The 27,313-nt window shown below is 52.8% G+C and overlaps 1 protein-coding gene across 1 annotated transcript in view; it reads left to right on the top strand.

Moving 5' to 3' along the window:
* Window positions 1–25,717, top strand: part of LITAF (lipopolysaccharide induced TNF factor) — a 28,733-nt gene extending 3,016 nt beyond the window's left edge. Inside the window, exons 2-4 of the mRNA XM_039233603.1 lie at window positions 16,241–16,462; window positions 19,116–19,272; window positions 22,676–25,717. Of these exons, the coding sequence (XP_039089534.1) occupies window positions 16,246–16,462; window positions 19,116–19,272; window positions 22,676–22,784 (483 nt within the window). The 5' untranslated portion in view covers window positions 16,241–16,245 and the 3' untranslated portion in view covers window positions 22,785–25,717. The remainder of the gene's footprint in view (window positions 1–16,240; window positions 16,463–19,115; window positions 19,273–22,675) is intronic.
* The last annotated feature ends 1,596 nt before the right edge of the window (window positions 25,718–27,313 follow it).

The raw sequence follows: 27,313 nt of genomic DNA on the forward strand, positions 1-27,313 counted from the left end.
TGAAGCCTGGTTTTTTTTCTAAAGCTGTAATCAGGGAACCCTACAATTTTGTATCCTGACGAAGTCGTGTTCACGCTTCTCCTTGTGCCGTTTCATCAAAACTCCTCATTCCTCTGGAAACTCGGGGATGTGGTTTCACCAGGAATCCAGAGGGAAGTTCCCTTCTCCTGATTCAAGAGGTGGGAGGGGAGCAGCCCACCTCCCCAGTGGAAGGATTTTCCATCCCGCAAATCGCTGTAATTTGTACTTAGGCCGTATTTGAACTTGGCTTTCAGATTGTGGTAACTTTATCTTTGATTTGTGGGACATGTCACCCTGTGGAAACAGACTGGATCCAGAGATGGCTTTTTTTTTTTTTTTTACATTTATTATTTATTTTTCAGAGACAGAGTAAGACAGAGCGTGAGCAGGGGAGGGGCAGAGAGAGAGACACAGGATCCGAAACAGGCTCCAGGCTCTGAGCGAGCATTCAGCACAGAGCCTGACGTGGGGCTCGAACCCACAAACCGTGAGATCGTGACCTGAACCGAAGTCGGACGCTTAACCGACTGAGCCACTTAGGCGCCCCTGGAGATGGCATTGAAACAATTTCTCTGAAATCTTTACTAGGAGCTTGAATTCACTTGAAGTCAAATAGCCTAAGAACGCAGTACCAGTGTTCTCACTTCCTTTTCCAAAGAGCGCTGGAGGTTCCATTTTCTCCTTCTGTCGAAATTGAAATCCTTCCTCCACAGTCACTTAGAGTTTAGGAAGTGCCATTCGCCTTGGACCTTTTCCGGGACCGGAGGCAGGTTAAATTCCATTCTAACCATAATGGCCTTTTGCGGCACCTTTGTATTTTCAAGACTGCTAACTAGTCTCAGTTTCAGAATTTGGAGGGGCGCCTGGGTGGCACAGTCGGTTAAGTATCTGAGTCCAGCTCAGGTCATGATCTCATAGTTCATGGGTTCGAGCCCCACATCGGGTTCTGTGCTGACAGCTTGGAGCCTGGAGCCTGCTTCGGACTCTGCGTCTCCCTCTCTCTGCCCCTCCCCTCTCTGTTTCCTTCCCTCTCTCTGTCTCTGTCTCTGTCTCTCAAAAATAAATAAACCTAAAAAGAGAATTGGGAACACAATTCAATTTAATACATGGATAAGTCAGGTAGTTCCTTAGAGCTTTTATAATCAGGTTTCACTTAATGTTCACATCTTGTAGAGAACATTTTTCTCCAGAGATTGCAAAAGGCCAGATCTTTTTGGCCTTGCCAGCTGCCTGGTTCCTCACCTTGTGTAGCAACGGGGGCTGTTGTCTTAGCTGTCCTGACATTTTGCGCAAGTGCCTTTTTTTCTTTTCTTTTCTTTTTTTCTTTTTCTTTTTTCTTTTTTTTTTTTTTTGGTTTAAGGAATCCCCCCGCCCCCCATAGTTTCAGTATTGCGAATATTCCAATCGGAGCTGGTCTCTGGGTTCCTTTTCTGGGCCTGGAGGATGGGGACAGGGGCAGAACGGAATCATCTTCCGTTTCTCTCCTTGAAAAAACTGATTTTAGAGGGAGGATTAGATTGGTGGTAAAAAAACAAAACAAAACAAAACTGCTTTATCTTCTCCCTGAAGGCCTTGCCCTTTTCTGTGTCGATCTGATGTATTTTTAGAAGTTTATCACCCACATGTGTTTAAAACCGCTTTGTGAGAGTTTGGAAATCCCGAGTTTTAAGGGAGGGGTACAGATGTGTGGCCGGGCATCCTCGTACGACCAGCGAGGAGGAGTTTTGGAGATTCCTCAAACCTCGGGGCCTGTACATTTGCTTACATTCGGGCATCGCTCTCTGTCTTTCCCTCCCTCCCTCCCTCTTTTCTCTTTCTTTTCTTCTTTCTGCCCTCCCTCCCTCCCTCCCTCTCTCTCTCTTTCTCTCTTTCTTTCTTTTTTTCTTTCTTTCTTTTCTTTCTTTCCTTTCTGTCTTCCTCTCCCTTTATTTGAGAGAGAGAGAGAGAGAGAGAGGGAGCATGAACAGGGGAGGGTCAGAGAGAGAGGGAGACACAGAGTCCGAAGCAGGCTCCAGGCTCTGAGCTGTCAGCACAGAGCCCGACTCGGGGCTTGAACCCCTGAACCGTGAGATCGTGACCCGAGCCTAAGCTGGACGCTTAACCGACTGAGCCACTCAGGTGCCCCCAAAATACACTTTAAAAGATTACTTTCTTTAAAGAAAAAAAAACCTTTTTAAAAAAACTTTGTTTTTTAAAATTGAACTTCACTGCCTTTGGATGAGGCCTGTCTGCCGCAGTTCACCTGCAGGAGAGATGCAGTTTGCATCGGGGGCTCCCCGGGGACCCCTCGCCCGGTTTCCCCCATTGCTGACGATGTCCTGCGCCATTCCCGCGGTACGTCTGCCAAACCGAGGAGCTGACATGGGTGCTTCACCGCTTTTCCCATTGACATTCTGTTTGTGTCCCAAGGTCCCGTCCCCGGCACCACATGCCATTTATGGCCTGCCATTCTCTGGTCACACGCGCCTCGGTCTTGTTTCTCTGACTGCTTGAGGCGTACCGGTGAGAGAGTTTGTAGAGTTTCTCTCAGATCGTGTTTGTCTGGGGTTTCCCTCCTGGTCACACTGGGGTTATGTAGGGGTTTGGGGAAGAACTGGCCCGGATGTGAAGTGCCTTTCTCGTGACTTCAGGGGGTCCTAATAACTCAGCCTCCATCCCTTGACTGAGCTGGTGGTTGCCAGCTTTTTCCACTGCAAAATTCCTGTCTTTGTCTTGTAGACTCTCCCTTAAAAGCAAGATAATAAATCCAGCCCACACCCGGAGGGGGCGGGAGAGACTAAGCTCCACCCCCTGGAGGGAGGGCTATTTGCACACACCATTTGGGATTCTTCTGTAAGCAGCACTTGTCTTTTCTCCTGTATTTAAAAAATGCACGCTTCTAAAGAGTTTGCATAGTGGACTTCGCGGTTGTACGCGGAGTATATGTACTGTCGTATGCATGTAAATCTTCCTTCTACAAGGACGCTGCGTGGCCATCGCTCCCCCAAAGCCCTGTGGGGACCCCGGAGAAACGTAGCACACAGCCCTCGCCCTGGAGGGGTGTAACGTGGTCCAGTTAAGGAGACACAGCCTGACTTACAGACCGGAAGCGATCAGGACGTACAAGGAAGGCACATGTCACCGAGGGCCGGACTGAGTGGGACAGGCCAGGGGAAGGGGGGGCTTGAGGACTTAGGGAGAGCTCAGTGGTCACATTTCCCCCCCTGTTCTCACCTGAAGTCTTAAAGGTAAGGCGGATGTTTCCATCAGTTTTCAAAGATGTGACAGTTACAATCCCCACGGTCAACAGGAATATAGCCAAGAGGAAATCAGCAAATATGAGGCTCCCAAGTAACACAGATATTTATCATCGAGACAGATGCCCAGGCATGTTTCCCTTGCTCATAGGAGGCACCCAAGGAAACTAGTAACTCTTCCTTAGCACCGGGTTCTTAGGCATGGGTGCCAGTTCCCAGGCTCCGCGGCTTTGGCACAGCGGGGGGTGGGGGGAGGTACCTTCCTGCGGTAGTGCAGGACGTCCACATGCCGACCCACACATGTTCTTCCTTTCTGCAGACTTTCAGGAAGCAGAGAGAAAGGCAGAATTGATATCAGGGAAGAGTCCCGATACTTTTGGGGGGAGGGATGCTGAAAGCAGGCACCAGTCAGAATGAGGCAGCACCCCAAGTTAGGAGGGTGAAGGTTTTGTTGCGTTCAGATAGGATTTCGGGGGGGTGTTCCCCCCACCCTCCCGGCTGTGGGCTGTCGGGACATTGTCGTGTGGCTGTACTGATGGGGAGCGGCTGCCTGCGTGGCCTCTGCTGTGACTGGTTTCTCCTCGGGGTTAAAGGGTTGAGGCTTATTTTTAGAATCCAGCCCTCCTTCTTGGCAGGAGTGGAATACTTCTAGGGGGTTTTCCAGATGCTCTCAGGCTGCTGGTTAATGAAGCAGAACCCTTATGTGCAGGGTCCCTCCCTGAAAGGTCCAGCCTGGCAGCCACCTCGCATGGGCCCGGCTTTGGTGGCGGGAAGGCTCCCGCGACCCGACCCCACGCTCCTGGCCTCCACACGGGACCCGGGTGTGTGCCTTCTGTGCCCTGCCATGCTGTTCCCCGCCCCCTGGCCTGTGTCTCCTAGACCTGCCACTTGCCTTAGAGTCTGGACTCAGTTTCCCCTTTGGGTCTGCTCCCGTATCTACCCCTGTGTTGGTTAACCTTGCCTCCTCGAAGGGATTCCTTGAGGCCGGTGAGGGAGGGTCCATTCTCCCTGGTCTAATGTAAACCATCAGCCTTCCGAACCCCCTGCGTGAAAAATGGGGCCCAGCCCAAAATTCAAAGAGAAGAACTCTGTTTTGGCAACTAGGAAGTGCTTTGGGAACGATACAGTGAGAAGAGCAGCTTCTACATCTTCTCACCAAATAGAAGAAATCAGAAGGTTTACTCACCCTGCAAACACCCAGGGAGGGGCCAAGGGCCAGGGCCCGGGCAGCAACCTGAGACGGTTCATGGGACAAAGGGCTGTGGTGACAGCATTTCGCCCCCACGTGGGAGGGCACGGGAGGCGGCCCGGGGAGGACAGATACTGGCTTGCAGGGGAGGCTCTTTTTCTCCCCACTAAAAAAAAAAAAAGTAACTTATTTAATTAATTATACATATATTATAATTAATAAGCATATTAAATGATATCAGTTCAGTAAGTTATAATTAATCACTTGTATTGACTTTTTTTCTTGATTTGATTTTTGGTCATGTAACATCGCTATGGCTCAGTATACAAAAGGTCGGCAAAAGTGTGGGTGAAGGACATCCGTCCCACAGTCCACCTCTGTCCCCTGCTCTTAAGTGGCCACTGTTAGCAGTTTCTTTCTTTCTTTTTTTTTCTTTCTTTCTTTCTTTCTTTCAATTTTTTTATTGCTTATTTATTTTTGAAGGAGAGACAGACAGTATGAGCAGGGGAGGGGCAGAGAGAGAGGGAGACACAGAATCTGAAGCAGGCTCCAGGCTCTGAGCTGCCAGCACAGAGCCCGACGCGGGGCTCGAACCCACGAACTGTGAGATCATGATCTGAGCCAAAGTCGGACGCTTAACCGACTGAGCCACCCAGGCGCCCCTATCAGTTTCTTATGTATCCTTTCAGAGACATTTTATGCACATTCTGTAAGGGGGTCCATGTATCCTTCTTCCTTACGCCCAAATGATGGCCTGCTGTGAGCACTGGGCTCTCTTCCAAAGAGTGATCCATTTAAGAGATGCATTTCCACACATAAAACTCTTGCTCGTTCTGTTTCCATGGTTGCTGAACTGTCCTCCTGTGCAGCTGGCCCATCCCCGATCTCCGCAGTCTCCTGCTGACGGGTAGTTGGGTGGCTTCTAGCCACATTGCAGTGAATACCCCTGCGTGTGTCACTTCACCCCTGCGTGGGACATCGCCCCTCGGCACGCCTTGAGCGGGACCTGCTGGGTCGAAGGGCCTGTTCCGTTTTGATAGGTGCTTCCGTTGCAGATTTACAGGCAAGTTGCACCGTGTACAGAAGCATATACCCCGATCCTCTTCCCCCATTGTAGACATCACGCATCATCAGGGTGTATTTGTCACGGTAAGAAACTGACATTGGTGTGCCTTACTCTTAGCCGACTCCAGACTGTTTGAATTCCCAGGAAGAACTTTGTTCTACTGGATTCTGTCCCGGGATCCAGTCCAGGATCCTGCATTGTGTTTAGTTGTTATGTCTCGTTCTCTGGTCTGTGACGGTTTCTCGGACTTGCCTTGTTTCCTGTGACCTTGAGGCACTTTTGAGGAGTCCTGGCCTGGCCCTCTGTAGAAAGTCTGGGTTTGTCTCATGTTTTCTGCTGACGAGCCTGGGGTCCAGGGTCTGGGGGAGGAAGACCACAGAGCTGACGCGCACTTGTTCCCCTGTCTTGTCAGCGGGTGCGTGATGTCCCCGTGACTTCTCACCGATCCTAAGCTCGACCGTCTGTCTCCGCCCCATTTTAACTGCGTCTCCTGGAGCGAGATGAGCATCTTTGCGTGTGTGCCAACCCCGGGGGAGTTGTCCAGGGTGGGCCAGGATCAGCTTGAAGGGTATGGGTTACGGAGTGGGTGTAGACCCCTGAGTCCCTCGGGATCTTCTGGGGGAGGGCCGGGGGGGGGGAGAGCAGCCCGTGATGGAGACAGAGGTGCAGGTCCAGGCCAATGAGGAAGGCCCCCCAGCCTGGGAAGAGGAGAACAGGAAATAGGAAGCGGGCTTAGTGGGCCCGTGTGGGGGAGGGGGTGTACCTGGGGGCTTGGAAGAGAAGCAGGGACACGGAGGGTCTGAGCACCCAGGCAAAGGGAAGAGGGGTGTTTATTTTTACATGTTGATGAGGGAAGATTTGAGCCTTCGTAGAGCACTTAGGGGAAGAGCCAGCCAAGCGGCAGGAGTGGCCGGAGGGGACGCTGTTGGCGCAGAGTCCCCGGGGAGATGGGGAGAGGGGGCCGCATGCCTGATGCCAGGGGCCACACTCGTATCAGGTTAAATGAAGTTGAGCCAGAGAGGGGCTCCTTCTGAACTGAGGGCAGGCGGACAGGTGTCTGGGGGTTCGGATGGGAGTTCACGGGAATCAGGTCCGCTAGGGGGGTGGTCAGAGGTCCCCCATTGTGGGAAGGAGGGGCGCCCCCTCGAGAGACCCCAGGTGGGGAATGTGGGCCGCCCAGCTGTGAGGCGGGCATACTCCTTTCCTATAGCCGCTGTGGCAAATTACCACGAGCTGGGGGGCCGAGATAACACACATCCGTTCGCTCATAGTTCTGGAGATCAGAAGTCCAAACTGGATGTCCCTGTGTTAAAATCAAGGGGCAGCGTTCCTTCTGGAGGCTCTAGGGGACACTCCATCGCCTTGCCTTCCCCGGCTTCTAGAGACACCTGCGTTTCTTGGCTCGCGGCCCCTTGCGGCAGCCCCTCTGTCCTCAGGCCCTCCCTCCTCCCTCATATGGGGAGCCGTGTGGGTGGGCCCACCGGGTACCCCGGACACCCTCCTCATCTCAGGGCCCTTAACCGAAGTGTGGCTGCTGGGTCCCTCCTGGCGTTGAAAGCGCCAGGTTCATGGATTGAGAGGATCTGGGGGTCAGGGTGTGGACGACCTGAGGGAGCAGTATTTTGGCGAGGGGATTTAGGCAGCCGTGTAAAGGCACTGAGGTAGTGGCCCTGGAACGGGAACCTGAGGTGGGCCAAGGCCTGTGCTTGACTCTTCCTGCCTTCTGGCAACAAAACCTCTGTGTCGCTGGGGGCAGGTGATCCTTCCCTGGTCCTGACTCTGCTTCCCTGTACATCGCTAGAATGAATGCTTGTCACTAGAACAAACGCTTGTATCGTAACTGTCGTGCCTGGTGCTCTGAGCTCCCCCCCTGAGGTCTGGGCACTGTTAGCCCATTTTCCAGATGAGGAAACTGAGGCACAGAGAGATGAAGCAACTCACCCACGTTCACCAAGCCTAGAAGTGGCAGGGCTGGGGGGTTGAACCAAGGGAGCTTAGTTCCAGGGTTTCTGCTCTTAAAATTGCCCTTAAATTCCATCATCTTGGGGCGCCTGGGTGGCTTAGTCGGTTAAGCGTCCGACTTTCGCTTAGGTCATGATCTCGCGGTTCGTGGGTTCGAGCCCCGCGTCGGGCTCTGTGCTGACTGCCAGCTCAGAGCCTGGAGCCTGTTTCAGAGTCTGTATCTCCCTCTCTCTCTGACCCTCCCCTGCTCACGCTGTCTCTCTCTCTCTCCTAGAAATAAATAAAAAAATATTAAAAAAAAAAAATTCCATCATCTTGATCTTCTGGGCTTTTACGTTCCCCTCCCCCCGCCACACCTGCTTACATTATTCCGTGTCAGCAACCTGGGCTACAGTCCATGCCGTTCCTACTGATCCCCGAGCGATGGCTGGTGCCTGCCCACTGTTGTGAACGCCTTGGGGAGTGCATGCAGGTGTTTCTGGAAGCCCCGGGTGACGATATCTTGGGCACGAGGCCCACCGTACCGTCTCTGAGCTCGGTGGCCATGGCCTCAGACTCTCCACACGTCAGGTCCTGGTTGGATTCTGCGGTGAAGCCCACTGTGTCCTGTTCTGTTGCCCACGGAGACCTCTGAGCATCGGGCGTCATCTCTCTGTCCTCCTCTGCTTTGGGGCCAGCCTGTTGGTCATCTCAGCAGATGGGGGGAGGGGGGACAAATGACCCGAGACTCCTTGGGCCCCTCAACTGCCAAGCGTCCATCCCTTCGGTCCTCGCTGGCGAGAAACGAGCGCTGAGGTCGGAGGCGCCAGCCGAGGTGCGAGCTCTCGCCTCTCCTGTCCCCACGCGTCAGCGGGAGTTGCTGACGTGTATGGCGCCTTGGGCAGAGGACAGAGCCTCTGGATTTTCTTGACACCATGACAGAAAGACAGATGGCCATTTCCGGAGAGTGATGACTCCCCATCCACTTACCGCACGGTGAACACAGAGGGGCAGGTGTTTCTGAGGGTGGGGTGATGACAGTGGGCGACGACGCAGTCACGGGGCGTGCCCCTCACTCTCTTCCGGAACCGCAGCCGGATCGAGGAGCGGCCCACGCGGGGGCACCTCCCGCAGAGCAGACCTGCAGCCCCGGCCTTCAGCAGACTCAGAAACGTGCACCGGGGAGTGGAAATGAGCCAGCTGGAGGTTCAGAGATTGTGGCTTCTTCTTTTCTTTCTGATTCTATTTTGTTCCTGTTTGCACACCTCCACACTTCCCTTTTCCGCCCACACCTTGACTCAATCTCCTGCCTTGACATTCCCGGGGTGCCCTGTTGAGAAACACCACACTCCTCAGGAATCCCAGAGGAGACGAAGGATTTCAGACCCAATTAAGTGATTCCAATTCTGGAGCGTGTGTGGTGGCACTTTGGCCCAGTCCTCGCGTTACCGGGAGCTGAACCCGGACGCCATCTGTCCTTGCGGCTTGTCCTCATGTGAACATCTTCCTGCAGAAACGTCCTCAGCTTCTCAGTCGAGGCGTTCGGGTGAGAGCCTCCCATCCGTGCCTGCTTCCAGATAGTGACGCCATCCGGGGGGGTCTTATTTTCTATCCACGTTTGTTGAAGTGTCAGGGGGACCAGCTTGTCCTGGTTTGGAAGGCCTGGGACTTGCCCAGTGTGAGCACCCGAATCCCCCATCCGGAGGAACCTCCTCCATCGCAGCCAAACTGGGTTGGGGGCTCCCCCTGCCAAGCACCCGTGATGTTCGGAGCCTAGTGCCGGATGCTAGGGGTGCACGTTTTAATAAATTTCAATCCTTGCCCTTCTGAGCCCCACAGACTGATCAGGAAGACAAAGAAAAGCGCTCTGTGACAAGCAGAGCAGAGGCCCGTGGGTTAGGAACAGCCAGCACATCCTCCGTGCTTCTGTGTCCCCACTGGCCTGGGTGCTTTTCACAGTGGATTCATTTACTCCTCCCCAGAGCCTTAAGAAAGTACCAGTGTCCCCCTTTTACGGATGGGATCACTGAGGCTCCAAAGTCATGCCGTGAGGCATGCCATTTGGCCAGAGGCAGTCCGGCTGTAGACCCTGCACCCTTGACTTCTGTACTGTGTAGACAGGTCCAAGAGGGGATGAGTTCTCCCTGGGAAGGCCGGAGATTGCTTCCTGGGGGAGGTGATTCCCCAGCAAAGGAATTTGCAGCCCAGTGGGAAGGAAGGAAACCAGGGGCAGTGGAAAGCGCATGCCCGGGGCATGTCTGGGGAATCCGTGGGAGGCTGCAGACTCATCAGAAATGTGCAGGGGCGCCTGGGAGGCTCAGTCGGCTGAGCGTCCGACTTCGGCTCGGGTTATGATCTCGCAGTTCGTGAGTTCGAGCCCCGAATCGGGCTCAGTGCTCACTGGGATCCTCTGTTCCCACCCCTCTCACCCCCTTCCCCTGCTTGTGCTCTCTCTTTCAAAAATAAATAAAATGTTAAAAAAATGCAACAATAAAGTATACCATTCCGTGGCTGTAGCACATTCCCACCGGTGTGCAAACATCACCTCTGTCTAGTTCCAGAACATTTTCATCACCCTGGTTAACCTGTACCCGTTAACAGTCACCCGTTTCTCCCAGCACCTTCCCCCCAGCCCCTGGCATTCTGGGCCCGGAGGTACCTGTTCTGGGCATTGCATGAAATGGAATGTAGGGACGCCTACCCTACACGGTCTTAGCGTCTGGCTCCTCTCCCTCGGCATCGCGTTTTCGGGATTCAGCCGGTGATCTCTTGGGGCCGACTTTGCAGTGGGAAGGCCCGGGTCATGTCCACACTTCCCAGAGGTCACACTTGCCCCCTGGAACGGAGGATGCCCGGCCGGCCACCCGCTGCCGGGCTCAGCTCCGCCAGCACTAAACACGCGGCTGTGCGGGCACAGAGCGAGAAGACCTGAACGCCCGCAGTAGCTCCCACTGGGATGTTCCAGAGAGTTCTGAGACTGTTCAAGCTGGACTTTTTAGGAGCAGAACTGTTGCTAAAAAGCGAGTCCCCTCTGGGTTTGTTCCCGTGTCCGGAGGCTGCAGGATCGGTTCGTTATCAGCTCAGGATGTGAAGGTCGCTGGGCTCGACAGTGTGGCTTCTCTCCAGGATTCCGAAGGCCTTTTCCTTCTCTTTCAGCAGGGCAGCGTGGGGAAGCTGGGCTGAGCTGCTCTGAGGGTCTGCGGGGCAGGGCCTGTGCCTTTCCCACCGCAGGTGTGGGGGCAGGTGGCCCAGACGGCCCAGCACCACAAGGTTCCCCAAATAGACAGCTGCAGACCAACATTGTCTCTCAGGGAGGTTCTGAGGTCTTCCCCTTCTGTCTGTCTGTCCTGCAGCAGAAGAAGGAAGAGCTTCCTGGAGATCTGCTTTGGATTCTGTGTGTGTGTGTGTCTCTCTCTGCCCCGCTCCCACGATCAATCCCTCTCTCTCTCTCTCAAAAATAAACATTAAAAAGATTATAATAAGAATAAACAAGAAGCACTCCGGAGTCGGATGGGTGCAGGTACTTACTGCATCTGTGTGACTTTGGGCCCCAGTGTATATGGCATGTGAGTTGGGATGATAATAACAAGAATTCCCGCCTCGGTGGCGTGAGGATTACAGGGGATGACCTGTAAGGGTGTGAACCACAGAGCCCGGTGCAGTCCGGGGAGAGCCCATTATGGTTCGTCTTTTTTTTTTTTTTTAATGTTTTTATTTATTTCTGAAAGAGAGAGAGAGAGAGAGAGAGAGAGGGTGTGAGCAGGGGAGGGTCAGAGAGAGGGAGATACAGAATCTGAAGCAGGCTCCAGGCTCTGAGCTGGCTGGCCGCACAGAGCCTGATGCAGGGCTCGAACCCACGAACCGTGAGATCATGACCTGAGCTGAAGTCGGACGCTTAACCGACTGAGCCACCCAGGCGCCCCCCGTTATGGTTCGTCTTAATGCAGCTCTGGAGTGAATGCGAATTCACGTCTTAATGTGATTCTGCGGTCAGGGTGGGGGTAGTTGACAGATGGCAGGTTTTGCTCAGGCCAGGACCTCTGGGTTCAGAGATTCCCAAAGAAGGTTTCAACAGGCTGGATATCGGGTGCCCTTAGCACCCTTCACTTCCTTGCTGGGTGAGAGTCCCGCAGGTTCAAGACTCTGGTGCAGGAGGGAGTGGACACCAGCCCAATCCTGCTTGGCCCCGTAGGCAGAGGGGAGTGTGCTCCCTGGGCTGGTCACCCTCTCACCCCACCCACCTCCCCTGGTTGTGACTCGTAGATTAAACCAAGGGAGGCTGGACGTACCTGGAAACGAATACATGGATGTAAGGGGCCCCAGGACTCAGTCAGTACAGGGTTAAAATTCACGCGTTCATGACACTGAATGAATAAATGTCAGCAATTTGGAAAAACGCATTGGGCCCCAAATGCCTCATTCCCCACCTCTCTCCCCCATTCTCACTGGGGACTTAGGGGAGCGAAAATTGGGGGAGAGGTTAAACAGAAATGTCTTAGATAATACGGAGCCGTGTGGCCCTCCACAACTCAATCCTGTCCAACGAAATCTTATTTCTTAGTATTTAATTTCTCTTGTTAGGTAGAAATTAAATTATATGTAAATTCATTAATTAAATTTAATATAATTTAATTTTTCTCCTTGGGGGCAAGGGTGGGGGGAGGCAGCTATAATGAAAACAAGATTGAGAAATCTTGTTCTAAACCAGGGTTCGGTGAAATAGCTACTCCCAGACTCATTCTGTAAGCCCAGGAATAAATATCCGTATGCCCCTCCGGGCCCCTTTAAGAGAGAATCTCTCATTGAAGAAATCCGTTGAGACTCGGAACAAGGGGGATTTTCAGCCAGGGACCCCAAGATCCCAAGTGGCACACTTGCAGGTGAAAAAGCGGGGGCCGGGATGGTGCCGGTCACGGGTCAGTTTCCAGGTTCAGGTCCAGGCCTTCTTGTGTTAGAAATGCATCTCCATGCACCAGACATGCCTCCTTTTCCTCTTCTGTGACCCGTGGCCACACTGGGCCGCATGACCCTGGGCCCCTGGGCCCCAGTGCGGTATGGAAACACGAGGTCCCCTGTTCCCAAAGTCATCAGAATTTCTAGATGGTGACAGCAGAGCGGTGGGCTGAGCGCGGGTCCCCAGGGGTGACATTGGGCTTGGAATGCCTGTGTGGGTTTAGAAGTTGCTAACAACGGAGCCAATCTGAGATGGGAAAACGGAGCTCCCCAGGCCTGAGTATTTCCTGGAGCTCTGTGAGGATGCGTGGAAGGTGATGGAAGGTGGGTGGAGAATCGCCTTCAGCATGTTCTTTTCAACGGGCAGCTGAGAAAAGCCACTCTCAGGGGCCTAATAACAAAGTTACACAAGTGGGGAGGGAGGAAGGAGACCCCCTCGTCTGCTCCTTTATCCCCACCCCCCACCCACGGCTCCCTGTAACTATGGCAACCCGGGATCCACGGAGGCCTCCCTGGCCGCCCAGGGTCGCCAAAGGGTTCTCAAGGCTGTGCTTTTATGTGGCCGAACTGTGGCTTTGCTGTTCTGTGAAACTCACAGATGCCTTCCTGTGGGTGGCAGAGAAGGGAGCACCGGACAGATGTCACTGCTAGTACCTTTGGGGGGCCGAAGGGTTCCCTGGCGACAGTGCAGCGTGTATGTGTGAGTCTGTGTGTATGGGAGTCCATCTGTCTCTATGTGCGCGTGTCTCTGTACATCGTTTTCTGTGTGTGGTCTGTGTGTATGTGTGTGTGTGTGTGTGTGTGTACACGTGTGTGTTGGAGTGAGAGCCCGGTGAGGGTGGGGTGGGGACCAGGAGGCAGGTTGAGCAGATCTTTCTGGAGGGGTGGCTGGTTGGGCCGCCAGGTGAGCCTGCTGCCCCCCACCCCCTCCCCCACCCGAGGGTGGGGGGGAACCAAATTAAAAAGAAATGGGGGGATGTGGGAAGAAAAAGAACTGGAACTGAAATGGCATTTCCTGGCCTGGGGCCTGGGGAAGCAAGGCTGTGGAATTTATGTAGAAAGCCTTCAAACCAGCTGGTTGGTTATGGGGTTTTGTTTTTTGTTTTTTGTTTTTTTACTATTCTAGCCTATTGCTTTTGTTCCTGTTCAGAATCGTAAGTGTTTATTGTGCGGCTTTTTGATACCAAGTCGGCGTTCCCAAGAGGCGTGGTCCTGAAGTTCAGAAACTAGGCTGTGGCCACCAGACCCTCGATGCCTGGACAATTAAGCCGCCCGGCCTTGATTTCCAGAAGCGCAGGCCCTTCCTAACTTTAGACGAAAGAAGCCCCCCCACCCCCACCCCCTCCGCGCTCACCCTTGACCACAAGGTTTCTGGCTGCCTTTTGTCACTTTGGGAGGAAGGGGCAGTGGTTTTGAAGTGGAGGAATTTGCGCTTCCGCGTTGAGTCATTGTTTCCCGACGGTTTGACCCAAACCTTTTCTGCACAGTTCAGGGCCCCCCCGAGACCGTATTTTTCCCTCCCAGAGCAGCTCCCCCAGCAGCCGGAGCGCCCGGTGCTATTTTAGGCTTTCTGCACACCCCGCGTTTTCGGATCATGTGGTTTTCTTCTATGACTCAGTTTTTATAATAAGTTGTGTAGGCAGCTCGGGGTCTGCCTTTCCTGAGACAGGAAGGGACCGCGAGTCCCTGACGCTCGGCGAGGTCGGGAATTCCTCCAGAGCGCGCCCCCAGCCCGAGTCCCCACGCGCCCGTGCTCGGGCCCGGAGCAGCTGCTGGGCGGTCCTGGGGCTGGTGTCTGTGGTCTCTGTCTCTTCCTCCTTCTGCTTTTCTGTTCCCCTGTGTCAGAGGCAACGGACAACATGCCGTGACCGCTTTTCGCCAGGTTCCCAGTTTTAAACCCTGGACCCATTTTCAGAGACGCCCAGGCTAGCTGTCCCCCGCAGACTTGAATGTAACTGCCACCCGCCATCCCCTCCACCGTAGGGGCCTCCACGGGAGGGGCCTCCATGGGAGGGGCCTCCCCCGGTTTGCTTGTAGTGTCTGTTACAGACCGGCTTCACCTGCACTTTCTAGGGTTGGACCATTCCTCTTCTCTATAACCTTCCATGGCTCCCCTGTTCCATAGCACTGGCGTCTGGAGAAGCAGACAGTGAGCCACAGTGAGTAGATAGTTGAACAGTTCTGAGTAGCTGCATTTTAAAAAGTGCAGACACACATGTGGAATGGATCACAGGAACACATTTCACTAACTCCACCTGCCCGAAACTGTCATCTCAACATACAGTCGATATAAAAAATTATGAATGACATTTTTCACGTTAATATTTAAAAACTTTTTGAAATCCAGGGTGTATTTTATGTTGACAACATATCCTCAGTTGGATGCTAATGTTTTGTCAGAAACGTTTGATCTAGAGTCAGAGCTCCTTCAATTTGCTGTAGGAAAAGCAGATTCACATAGCCGAGGTGTCCTTTGGAAAGGTGGGAAAGCTTCCATAAGTTTTCCGATCATTGCATTGTGTATTAGATTTTTTTTTCTTAAGTTTCTTTATTTATTTTGAGAGAGAGAGCATGCGTGGGATGGGCAGAGAGAGAGAGAGAGAGAGAAAACCCCAAGCACTTTCTACACTGTCACTTTGAGACGCTCGAACCCATGACCTGTGAGGGTGTGACCTGAGCTGAAATCCAGAACTGGATGCCTGCCTGCCTGAGCCACCCAGGCGCCCTGCCTATTAGATTTTAAATTTAAATCAGTTACCCTTGAAATACAGTGTAAAACTTCACTTCCTGGGTCACACCGGCCACATTCCGAGGGTCCAGCCACTGTGTGTGTGTTGGGGGGGGGGAGTGTGGGGCAGGTGGCTGGACAGCCATATTGGACAACCCAGATGGAGAACACTTCCATTCTTCCAGAAGGTTCCATCGGGCAGACATCCACAATAAAGCCCCAACCCCTCCACGGGACTTTCACATTTTCAGCCACCTGGCCCCAACCTGTCTAGCTTTATTCACTGACTTTGCTTTACACAGACTCACTTTCCCTTGCCTCTCTTTCTTGTTTGGAACCTCCTCCCCTCTCTTCCCCCTCCCAGAGAAATCTCGGCTTTTGGTCTCAGCTCAAAGGCAGAGAGAGCTTCCTCAAAGGAGCCTCCCCTTCTCTCCGCAGCAGAGTGCATTGCTGTCTCCGCTTCCCACGGGTTCTAGAAGACGAAGCAGCTTGGGGGGGGGGGGGCGGGGGAGGATTTGGTGCGCCCCGCCTTCCAGGGCTCCTTTCCCTGGGTCTCCTGAGCCAGGTTTGAATGGACCTTCTAAGGCTGCCTTAGCCCTGCCCCTTTAGAAAAACAGAGCGACACAAAGGGCTGCACTGTGTCCTTCTCCAGCTGCCCCGGGGCTGCTGAGCACGGGCTTCAGACAGGAATGCTCTCTGGGCACAGGCCACGTCATTCTAGGCGGGCATCAGCTCTGCTGGGGGGTGGGGCGCACCGTTTCTTTGCCCTCACGAAAGGAACTGTGTGCATGGCCGCTCTGATCACCGCCTTCTCAAAACGGGAGCTGGGGTGTGTGTGTTTACTTTTAAAAAACTGTAACAGGGCACCTGGGTGGCTCAGGCCATGATCTTGCTGTTTGTGAGTTCGAGCCCCACGTCGGGCTCCGTGCTAACAGCTCGGAGCCTGTAGCCTGCTTCAGATACTGTGTCTGCCTCTCTCTCTGCCCTTCCTCTGCTCTGTGTCTCTCCCTTTCTCAAAAAGAAAACATTTAAGAAAGAGGAGAAAGAGGGAGTGAGAAAGAGGTGTCGCTCACATTTCTGATCCGGTGTCCTCTGTTTTGCTTTAGGTAAAATGTCTGTCCCCGGATCCTATCAGGAGGCCGCTGGGCCCTCGGTGCCGTCGGCACCCCCATCCTATGAAGAGACGGTGGCGGTCAACAGTTACTTCCCCGTGCCTCCTGCACCCGCACCAGGGCCGACCACAGGGCTGGTGGCGGGCCTAGACGGGAAGGGCATGAATCCCCCTGCGTACTACACCCAGCCTGGGCCCGTCCCCAACGCCAACGCAAGTACGCGCTGCCCCCCCCCCCGTGTCCCCACCCCTCCCCTCAGCCCTCCGGCCTGGCTTTGGGGGCTTTGCAGGGACCGGGGAAGCCCCCAAAGTGATTCTGCCTGAGAGTCTTCACGAAATGCCAGCCAGTCCGCCTTTACCCCCTGTCCTGGAATTTTCCGGCCAGTCTTCCGGGTTCCACCCCTGCAAGGCTCACTCTTTCCCCTAACAAAGTACAGTTAATGAACTTGCCCGCGTCCGCCACAAGCCGAACCTTTGGCGCTGACCACAGAGGTACACCAGTCACCTCAGGGAAAGCGGGAAATGTGGGGGGTTGCTTTCCAGGGCCCCCTCCCTTCCCGCTAAGGCTCAAACCTCTGCCTCGAGGCCGGGGCTGCAGGAGGAGAGGGAGCAGAAACAGCCAGGAGTTAGGAACCCAGGGACTGACTCTGTCCCGCCTGCCCGCCTGGCTTCCCTGCCTTCCAGCAATTTCTTCATGGCCTTGCCCTCTGGGACTTCCTGGTGTCCAGATGCCCTGCTCATTCAGTATCACAAGCTGCTCAGGAGGAGACCGCCAGCTCAAAGAAAGGGCTTGGCTTCACCTGATGGCCCCGGGCCTCAGTTTCCCCACCTGTAAAACGGGGCTCATCAAGTGCCTTTATCAGCGGGTTGTTAAGATAAAATACAATTCTCTGAGTAATCGTTTGATAAAGGTGAGCTAGTGTCAACGTGCCCGAGCAACTTTGACCCCTCCAGCCGGAAGAGAACCAGGTGATGTTAGGTAATTTCAGATCATGCTCTGATCGATAATTTATTCTTGCACCAAATTAAAAAAAAAAAGATTTTAATTCAATTTACATGTGAACGTTAACATGCTCAAATACTCCTTTTCTGGAAGGGGAGTCTTCCTAGGACTTTCTAGGAGTATTAAGTTCTGTGAGCTTGGACGACAGTTAATTTCCCCACATGCGTAGGTCACAGAAATGGTGGCCCAGGGGAGACAGAAGGAAGTCGCTCTGACAAGCTTCGACGACTTTGCCAAAAACCAGAAGCATTTTGAGTGCTCAGGACCCCACGGTTTACATCACTCGAGGCTCGCCCCTGGCGACCGTGAGCGCCTGGACATGTTTTCCCTTTCTAGCACGATCTTACATACTCGCTTCACGTGTCCGCCCCAGTCCCCAGGCCAGTCGCTAAGCCTGGGCCGGCCTTCCCGGGCTCCATAAGCTCCAGCCTTATCGCTGGGCCTTGGACTTCGTCAGGAGCCCCGTGTTTATCGAGGGTTCACTGTGTCCACAACACCGTGCGAGGTTCCCCCCTTATCTCCCGTAACCCTGGCGACAACTCTGACTCCCATTCTTTAAAATAAAAGCGTTCCTGAGATACGGTTTCCTACCATGAAGCTCACTTTTTAAAGTGTCGGTAACTCAGGGGTTTCGGCAAAGTCGCAGACTCGTGCCGCCCTCCGCACTCATTCCAGAACATTTCCGTCACCCCCGAAAGAAACCCCACACCCATTAGCCGTCCCTCCTGGTCCCCCAGCCCCTGGCAGCCACTGATCCGTGGATGAGGAAAATTGAGGCTAAACCCCATCCTGTCACTGTTTCTGGAGTTAACCGTCTGCAGACCACCTTCACAGAACTACTTAGGGAGCTTAAAGAGCTTTGTGGGGACCCTGCCCCCGTTTTGCTGAATCAGGCTGTCTGGGAGGGGGGTGGGGGGGACCTGCATTGGCAGCAAGCTCGCACCCCCTCCCCCATTTCCGTGGGGAGCCGAGTTTGAAAGCTTGGTCGGGGCTGAGCCACGTCCCCCGCTGCAGGAATTTCTCCTCATCTCCATGGGGGGGCTCGGGGGAGGGGGTCAAGAGCCCCTCACATGATGATGCTGGAAGCCTGCCACGTGTTGTAAAACACGCCAGGAACCTTTATCGTCGTAAACTTGAGTGGCGTTAAGCACGTTCACCTTCTCACACGGCGTCCCCACCACCTTTCGAGAACTTTGAAATCTTAAAAAAACAAACTCTAAACTGGCTAAACAGCAGCTCCTCGTTCCCGCCCCCCATCCCCGCCCCAGCCCCCGGTGCCCACTGCCACCCACTGTGTCGGGGAGGATTCTAGGTGTGTCATCTAAGAGAAATCACGCAGTATTTGTCCTGTGGCTGATTTATTTCACTCCGCGTAAGGTCCTTACAAGTTCATCCATGTTGTAATGTGAATCAGAATGTCCTTTCTTCCCCTAAGTTTAAAAAAAAAATTATTTATTTTTGAGAGAGAGACAATGTGAGGCAGAGAGAGGCAGAGAGAGAGAGAGAATCCCACGCAGGCTCTGCACTTTCAGCCATGGAGCCTGATGTGAGGCTCAAACTCACAAAACAGTGAGATCGTGACCTGAACCGAAACCAAGAGTCCGGACGCTAAATCGCCTGAGCCCCCCAGGCGCCCCAGAATGTCCTAAGGCTGAATGGGACTCCACACATAGGGACAGGTCCCTTCCTGGTTGCTCACTGGGGACACGTGGGTGGCTCTCGTGAGTGGTGCTGCTGTGAACATGGACCTCCGAGCCCCTGACCCCACCTCCCGGTTGCCTCAGGACTGCTCCCCCCATTCCCTGGCCGCCCCCTCGTCACTGGCCGCCTCTCCCCCGTTCACCGGCCACCTGCTCCTGTTCCGCAGTCGCTGTGCAGACCGTCTACGTGCAGCAGCCAGTCTCCTTTTTCGACCGTCCCGTCCAGATGTGCTGTCCTTCCTGCAGCAAGATGATCGTGACTCAGCTGTCCTATAACGCTGGTGCCCTCACCTGGCTCTCGTGCGGGAGCCTGTGCCTGCTGGGGTAAGTCCGAGCCCACCCGGCCCCAGGCTCTGCACGCCACCCCCTCCGCCGCTGTACCTCTCCCTCGGGATTTCTCAACCGCACGCACGCTGGTCTGTGGCCGGGGCCAGTCCTGGGCGTCCCTGCCCTCCGCACACCCTCCCCCTAAGAAATCGTCCCCAGTGGGGACTGCCGCTCGGCAGCACATCACACCTGTAAGCTGCTGTCCCATCCGCCACATCTTGCTCCCCTGCTCACACTCCTCCCGGGCAAACACAGCAGCTCCCTGCGTCTGGGCTGGGAGATGCCCTTAGAAATTTCTTTTCCTTTCCTTTTCTTTTTTTTTTTTAACATTTATTTATTTTGAGAGAGAGAGAGAGAGCATGAAGGGTCGGGAGAGGGGCAGACAGAGAGGGAGACAGAGAATCCTAAGCAGGCTCCAGGCTCTGAGCTGTCAGCGCAGAGCCTGACGCGGGGGCTCGAACCCACGAACCGTGAGGTCATGACCTGAGCCAACACGGGACGCTCAACCAACTGAGCCCCCCAGGCGCCCCAGGAATTTTCTTCTTGAGTTTCATGACCGAAATTAATCATGTTTATCTGACTCTAAGAGAAGCTTTAAACAGTCTGCACGTTAAAATACTTTTATAGTCGTCTCCTCAGAACTTCCTGTCCTTTTAGGACCCCAAGTCTTCTCCCCACTGGCTACACTGGGAAGGTGGCACCCAGGCATTGTATTGAAAGGGTTTTTCTTCGGGGAGAAATTTGAGGAAACACAGTTTTGTGGTGGTTGCTTTTTTCTTCTTCCCAAAGAGCTAAAGGCCACCTCCGTGCTCCTGGCCTGAGTGTCCCCCAGACAACCACAGAGGCTCTGTTTTCTGCCTCAAAGGAAACATGTTTGTGCGTTTCTTTCTCAGGAGCCCTGGCTCTCGCGCGACTGCCTTGTTTCTCATTGTGGCTTAGCTCAAAGAGGAAGGATGCTTCTCTTCCTAATTTCGAAGAGAGGCTCAGCGCCCCAGAGGGCGTAATTAGCTTCACTGGGGACACATGTGCAGAGCAGTCGACGGGCGACCAAACCAGCCTGCTGCACCTGATTCCCCGTCCTGCCTACAAGACTGCGCTGATGGCCGACGTCTTCAGTTCTGGACAGAAAAGGCCAAATAGAAGTTCATTGGCCTTGGACATTTGTATTATAACTCATCTTTATCTTTTTTAGTTTTTAAAAATTTCTTGTTTTTGCGAGAGAGCGCAAGTGAGCGAGGAGCAGAAAGAGACGGAGAGAGGGTGTGGAGTCTGGCGTGGGGCTCGACCTCACGAACCCGTGAGATCATGACCTGAGCCAAAGTCGGATGCTTAACCATGAGATCTCATCCTGGAGATCAGGGAAGACAGAAAGGGAACTTCTGTTGAGTGTCGGCCTCGGCTGATCTCCCTTTCACGCTGAGGCAGCTTTTGGGTCCCTTCCTGCATTCTGATTAAATGTATGTTGTGGGGTCAAGTCCTACCTAAGTCCCCTGCGACCATGCGCAAGGGACTTCATTTCTGGTGCTCCATTTCCCTCTGAAAACTGGAGGTAATGACACTGCCCATCCCCCTTCCCTGAGGTTGTTGAGGATAAAGTAAGTGACTGTGTATGTCCTGCAGCTTGGGGCTGTTTGTAAGCATATGACCGCATATGACCGAGGGGAGGCTTAGCTCGCAGGCACTGGCTGACCTTATTTGAACTTGGGTAAACTTAGGCGATGGGACGAATTTTTTTTCAAAACATTATTTCCTCACCAGGCGATATCCTGTTTGTGCTTTATGTAAATCAGTGTCTTCCTGTAAATTGTTGTGTTTTTTTAATCGAATGGTAATTGACATCATTAGATCAGTTTCAGTATAGAAGACAGTGATTCGCTGGATTTCTACGTTATGAAATGATCCCCACAGTGGGTCTAGTTCCCTACCATCTGTCACCACACGAAGTGATTACAATATTATTGGTTATACTTACTGTGCTATACATTATGAAATTCTGGTTTTTAACCACATTTGGGCAGACAGTGGCTATGGGGGTGTTTTCTGATACCAGCCACCTCTCCATCCCCAGCTGGGTGTCTTGTGACTCAGTTCCGCTCTGGGACTACCTGGAGTTAGCCCAACCCCCACAGCTTCAGGACCCGGGCCACCCATCCTTCTGACCCAGGCCAGGTATAAAGGTGGGGGGGGTTCCTTTCTTTAGAGTTGATAACTTGCTGGAACGGCTCACAGAACTCAGGAAGGCGCTACAGCCCCGTGAAGAGGTACATAGAGCGAGGTCCAGAAGGTCCCCGGTGCAGGAGCCACTGTCCCCGTGCATTTGGGGTGCCTCACCCCCCTGGCACATGGATGTGTCCAACCACAGTGCCAGCGCCAGACCGTCTCCCTCCTGAGTTCTAACCTAGCAACCCCGCCAGCCCTATCCTGAGGCTGGAACCCTGCCCTGGTGGCGTTATTAGCATAAAACAGGTGTGATTGAAAGGGGGCTGTTTTGCATAACAGAAGGCACTCCTGCCACTCCGGAAATTCCGAGTGTTTTGGAGCTACTTGCCAGGAACTGGGGACAAAGACTGCTCTAGTTCTTATTCTACCACGGGCCGCCTGGAGGATAATGGATTACGTAGTTAAGAGATGTTCTTGGAGGGAATTCTGATCGGTTGTTGTCCTAAAGAGAAGCAGCCTTTCCGGGTGAAAGAGTAATCCGTCTAGACCAGCACGTTGGCGGCCCTGGGGCCGAATCCAGCCCATTTTAAGTCCTCGTGGGGCCCACCACACCGTTTGTTCCCAGATCATCTGTCTGTGGCTGTTTTCAGGCCACAACGGCAGAACAGCCTAAAATATGTACCGTCTGGCCCTTTACAAAAGAAGTTCACTAGCCCTGGTCTCAGACTTTGAAAGATGCCCCGATGACCCAAGACAGGAAGATACACCCAGGACAGACAGTCCGTCTGAGGGAGCGGCCTTGGCCTTGGTTGGCACGTTACCGTCCCGGGGCCGCCGTTCCAAACAGCCACAAACCTATTGGCTTAAAACCATAAACATTTTATTCTCTAGCGATTTTGGAGACCAGAGGTTCAAAATCAAGTGTCGGGGCTCCCTCCAAAGGCCCGGAGGGCACAGTCCTGCCTTGCCAGGTGGCCCTCCGCTCCAGGACTGCCCAGAGGCGTCTTTGTCCCTCCCTGTGCTTCTGTGTCTCTCTCTCTCCTCGTGCAAGGACAGGAGTCATTGAGGTCAGGGAGCCTGTTTGATGCAGGGTGTTCCCATCTTGAGATTATTCATGACAGTTGCAGAGAGCCCTGTTCCAAGTAAGGCGACAGCCGTAGGTTCTGGGGGGCGGGGACATCCGAAGCCCCCACCACGTCCAGAGTTTCGGAGGGTGACATGTCGCGTTCCTGTTCTCCAGGTGCGTAGCGGGCTGCTGCTTCATCCCCTTCTGCGTGGACGCCTTGCAGGACGTGGATCACTACTGCCCCAACTGCAAAGCTCTCCTGGGCACCTACAAGCGCTTGTAGGACTCGGCCAGACCCGGAGGGAGCCGCGCGCTGCAGGAAGTGCTCTCCGCCGACTCGGACCCGGTCCTGCCCCTGGTGGGGGTGCCACCTCCAGGGGCCTCCTCCCTCCAGGGGTTTCACCTCCGTGTCTTCTTTTGGGGGGAAAACGTCTCGCAAATGTCACACACCTCCAGAACCCCAGAGGTTGCTGCTCGGAGTTGTGCGCAGGACACGCAAGAGACATTCCCCTTGAGTGCTGGTCCAAGGGTCTCCCGCCTTCCGTGACCCCAGGTCACCCCATCTAACTGTGACCGTGGCCCCGTCCAAATATCTTCTGGTGATTTGCCATTGGCCAGCTGCTTTTCTTGCCTCGTGGGCCTTTCTGGGGGACGGTCTCCCACTGAGAAGCCACACATTGCCTTATTTTTGAGCCCTGTCTGGCCCGAGTACGGCTGACTCAGCCTTATAGTGCCTGCCTTCAGGTTCACCTGTCCCCCACTTCCGGCGACAAAAAAAATCTTGCCTTACAAACTGAAGGGCTTGGCTCTCAGAGTCTGTAATTGCGGGCTTTTCATGAGCACACCAATTCACTTTAATGTGCTCATTCGTCCTTAAGTGCCAGGAGGAGGTACTCACACCTGCCAGCCACACACATATCCGTGAGGCCAGAAACGTGTGCCAAAAATGTAGGGCCGGCCCTTCCCCAGGAGTCTGCTTTCCCTCAGCCACATTCCATGAGGGGCTTTTGTAGAAGAATTGTTTGTATTAACCGCTTTTGGGACCTCCATTTGGTCTCGGGACCACCTTGGGAGCTAATTTTGAAAGGAGGGATTTCTAGAACCAGTTTTCATAACCATACGGCCGTCACCATGTTCCCATTTGCCAGTGCACTTTCTCTCTTTCTTTTTTTTTTTTTTTTTGTCCTTAATGGAAAAAGTGGTGGATAATTTTATCCACTTCCTCCACTTGGGTTTAGTGTGGTTCTTAAAAAGCTCTACAGCGGAGCTCTTGAAGAGGGAACCCAAGTGGGGCTAGAACCCAGCTTTCCTTGTGGCGGAGAGCTGTGGAGCCCTGACTGTCTGTCACAGGGGGTCTGAATTCTGATTTTATGTTTGAGAGCTGCAGCTTGTTGCAGGGCATCAGAAGACCTGATTTCTGGGACTCCGTTGGCAAGCCAGAGTTCTGGGTTCACTGCTGTGTCACCTGCAAAATCAAGATAAAGCCGGGCCCGGCTGTCAGGAGTCCCCATTTTGATAATAAATAGGCGAAGGGAATGCGTGTGAATAATAGGTAGAGATCAAGCCTAGACCTTGAACAAAAATCTGTATATTGGCTGAAAATCCTAGTTGTAACCATTGATTAAGCTTACGCCTTGGATGTTTTGAAAGCCCTCATTTTTGCAATGACTATGAATGCCACATAGTACTTTGGTGTTATCTGCTTTTACAAAATAAAAAGTCTTTGGTTCACTCGGTGAACTATTTATCAATCCTTAGCAGTGTAAAGAAAGGTCTTGTGTTGTGTTTCCATTGCTACAAAGAACCTTTATTTGGCCCCCAACGGTAGAAAAATCCTTCACGACAAAAACGTCAGGCTTGCTGAATGGTCCTCGACGTCAGGACGTCAGGACGACCACTGCGGAGCTGGGCGCGTTGATGATGACTCAGATTTGAATGTCAGGCTGTTGGAACTCATTAGGGCACCCTCCCTGGCAGCAAACCGTAGCTTTCAGGTTTTAATGAAATGCACAGAAGAAAGCTGTCCTCATTCATTCTCCAAACAACGCAGGCTTTGTTCATTGATCAGGGCGGTTGTGAGATGCTAGGAAGAGGGGGTGGGGCATGGTAACTCGCCAGGAATATGAATGTCCTCTACCCTGTCCTACCTGGTGAAGAAGCTTCAATTCCGAAGGCACAGGAAGATAATGGCATCTTGGTGTGGCTTACATTTAAACAGTCCTGAAAAATCGCCACTCACCCGATCTCGATCACGTGTTCTCATTGGGCAAGATGGAGGCTGTGCATATGGTGGTATATAACTGGCCCCAAGCTCCTGTGGCGGTATATAACTGGTCTCCAAATCTGATGGCGGTATATAACTGGCCCCAAGATCCTGTGGTTTTATATAACTGGCCCCAAGCTCCAATGGTCGTATATAACTGGCCCTAAGATCCCATGGCAGCATGTAACTGGTCTCAAGCTGTTGTTAATTACATATGCAGGGTCTACAAAGCAAGAGCCCTGTATCAAGGACCATAAAACATATCCTCTGCAGAACTGAGAATGCCATCAGATGCTTGGAGTGGGACGCATTCATCGGTCATTCCTTTGTGTTGCTCCGAGTGCGGGCTCACTCATACATGTTTACAGAATGAAAGGCTCTTTTGTGTCACCAGTGTTCGTCGGGGACGTTGGCGTCAAGTGTGTCGCCAACACTGAATCACATTCACCGAGTGAAAGAGCTTTATGTCTGCTTGGACCTCGAGAATTTTGCCAATAACAAACGCCGAATGGCCGTCTGCCTCATATACCGTTAGTCCATCCAGGAGAGAGAGGTGGCTTGTACAGTGTTGGTTGGCATCCTGTTAACAAAAAAGCATTCAGCGACCGCACCTATTTAAGCCAGCTGGAGCCACGTGACCAGTTCCTGGCTGACCACAGAGCTACCCGTGAAAATGTTTTCTCCGGGGTAACTGGCTTCCCAACTGCTACTGAGAGCACTTCTTTTGGGCACTGAACTATTCACGAGCATGGCTTCGTACCCTCACGCACGGTCTGGCTTCCATTTTCTCCCCGGCAGCAGCCTCTCCCGTGTTCAGGATGTTAAAATCCTTCTCTGACTTCCTGGGCTCAAAGATCTCTCTCTATTAGAAGTCAATGTAGACGTTGGAATTTTACTTTAAAAATTCCAATTTGCATTTTGGATCCTATTAAAGTTATCTCCTGCATTTATGATTCAACTGTTTATAAAGAGTCGCCTGTTTTTGATAGATGCGTGAGAGAATTTAAGATCGAGCAAGGCGATGAAAGAGAGACCTGTTGTGTGTGTGTGTGTGTGTGTGTGTTTCCAGCCTAAGAATTTTAAAGAAACAAGGTTCCGAGGGTCAGATTGAAACACACACACACACACACACACACACACAGAGAAAACCCCAGCTCATAGCCAAGTAAATCGTCTAGTGCATTTAACTAACTTTTGGGACTATTCTCTTCAGTGTTAGGAAAATGTTCAAGCGCTTAAGTACCTTTACTTCCCTTTTTTTCAAAAATTTTTTTATGTTTTTCTTTTTTTAAAAATTTTTAATGTTTTATTTATTTCTAGGAGAGAGAGAGAGAGAGACAGCGTGAGCAGGGGAGGGTCAGAGTGAGAGGGAGTCACAGACTGAAACAGGCTCCAAGCTCAGAGCTGGCAGTCAGCACAGAGCCCGATGAGGGGCTCGAACACACGAACCGCGAGATCATGACCTAAGCAAAAGTCGGACGCTTAACCGACTAAGCCACCCAGGCGCCCCTATGTTTTTATTTCTGAGAGAGAGAGAGAACGTGAGCAGGGGAGGGTCAGAGAGAGAGGGAGGTACAGAATCTGAAACAGGCTCCAGGCTCTGAGCTGTCAGCACAGAGCCCGATGCGGGGCTCGAACCCATGAACCGTGAGATCATGACCTGAGCCGACGTCAGACGCTCAATCGACTGAGCCACCCAGGCACCCCTAGAAGAACATATTTCTGATATATGTCTATTATATGTGAAGGTTGAGGCTGACCACATTCTTGCTTATTCGGTTTAGAAGTCTCAGTGTATTGTGGTTTATGTACATTTTGATGATCCTAAAGAATGTATGCCAATGAAATGTCTTCTGCATATTGAAAACGTTTTAATCATTTTCAGTATGGTTTGTTAAAATTGATGGTCCATATACTTTATAATTTCAAATCTCCACCAGTTAGAATATCAACCAGAATACTTCATCCCCACCTCATGCTGGAAAACTGAAACTTTTTTTGTAATGTTTATTTTTGAGAGAGAGAGTTCACGCGCAAGCAGGGGAGAGGCAGAGAGAGAGAGGGAGGTACAGAATCTGAAACAGGGTCCAGGCTCTGAGCTGGCTGTCAGCATAGAGCCCGACACGGGGCTCAAACCTACGAACCGTGAGATCACGACCTGAGCCAAAGTCAGACGCTTAACCGACTGAGCCCCCCGGGCACCCTTTGTTTCCCTTTTAAATAAGCTACTTGAGATCAGTTTTAGGTTCACAGCAAAAGTGAGCGGAAAAGAGAGGTTTCTCATATGCCCCCCTCCCCCCGGCCTTACACACGCACAGCCTACCCCCACCCCCACCCCCTGCAGGGGGCACATTTGTTAGCACTGATGAACTTACGGGTTTGGACAAATGTGTGATGATGGGTGTCCACCATCAGAGCCTCGTACTGAGTGGTCTGCGCTGCCCTAAAACCCCTGTGTTCTGTCTGTTCATCCCTCCCTCCCCGTTAACCCCTGGCAGCCACTAATCCATCTATCGTCTCCATAGTTCAGCCTTTTCCAGAATGTCTGG

Source organism: Hyaena hyaena, unplaced genomic scaffold (genome assembly GCF_003009895.1).
Source record: "Hyaena hyaena isolate Hyena2069 unplaced genomic scaffold, ASM300989v1 scaffold_76, whole genome shotgun sequence".
NCBI lineage: Eukaryota > Metazoa > Chordata > Mammalia > Carnivora > Hyaenidae > Hyaena > Hyaena hyaena.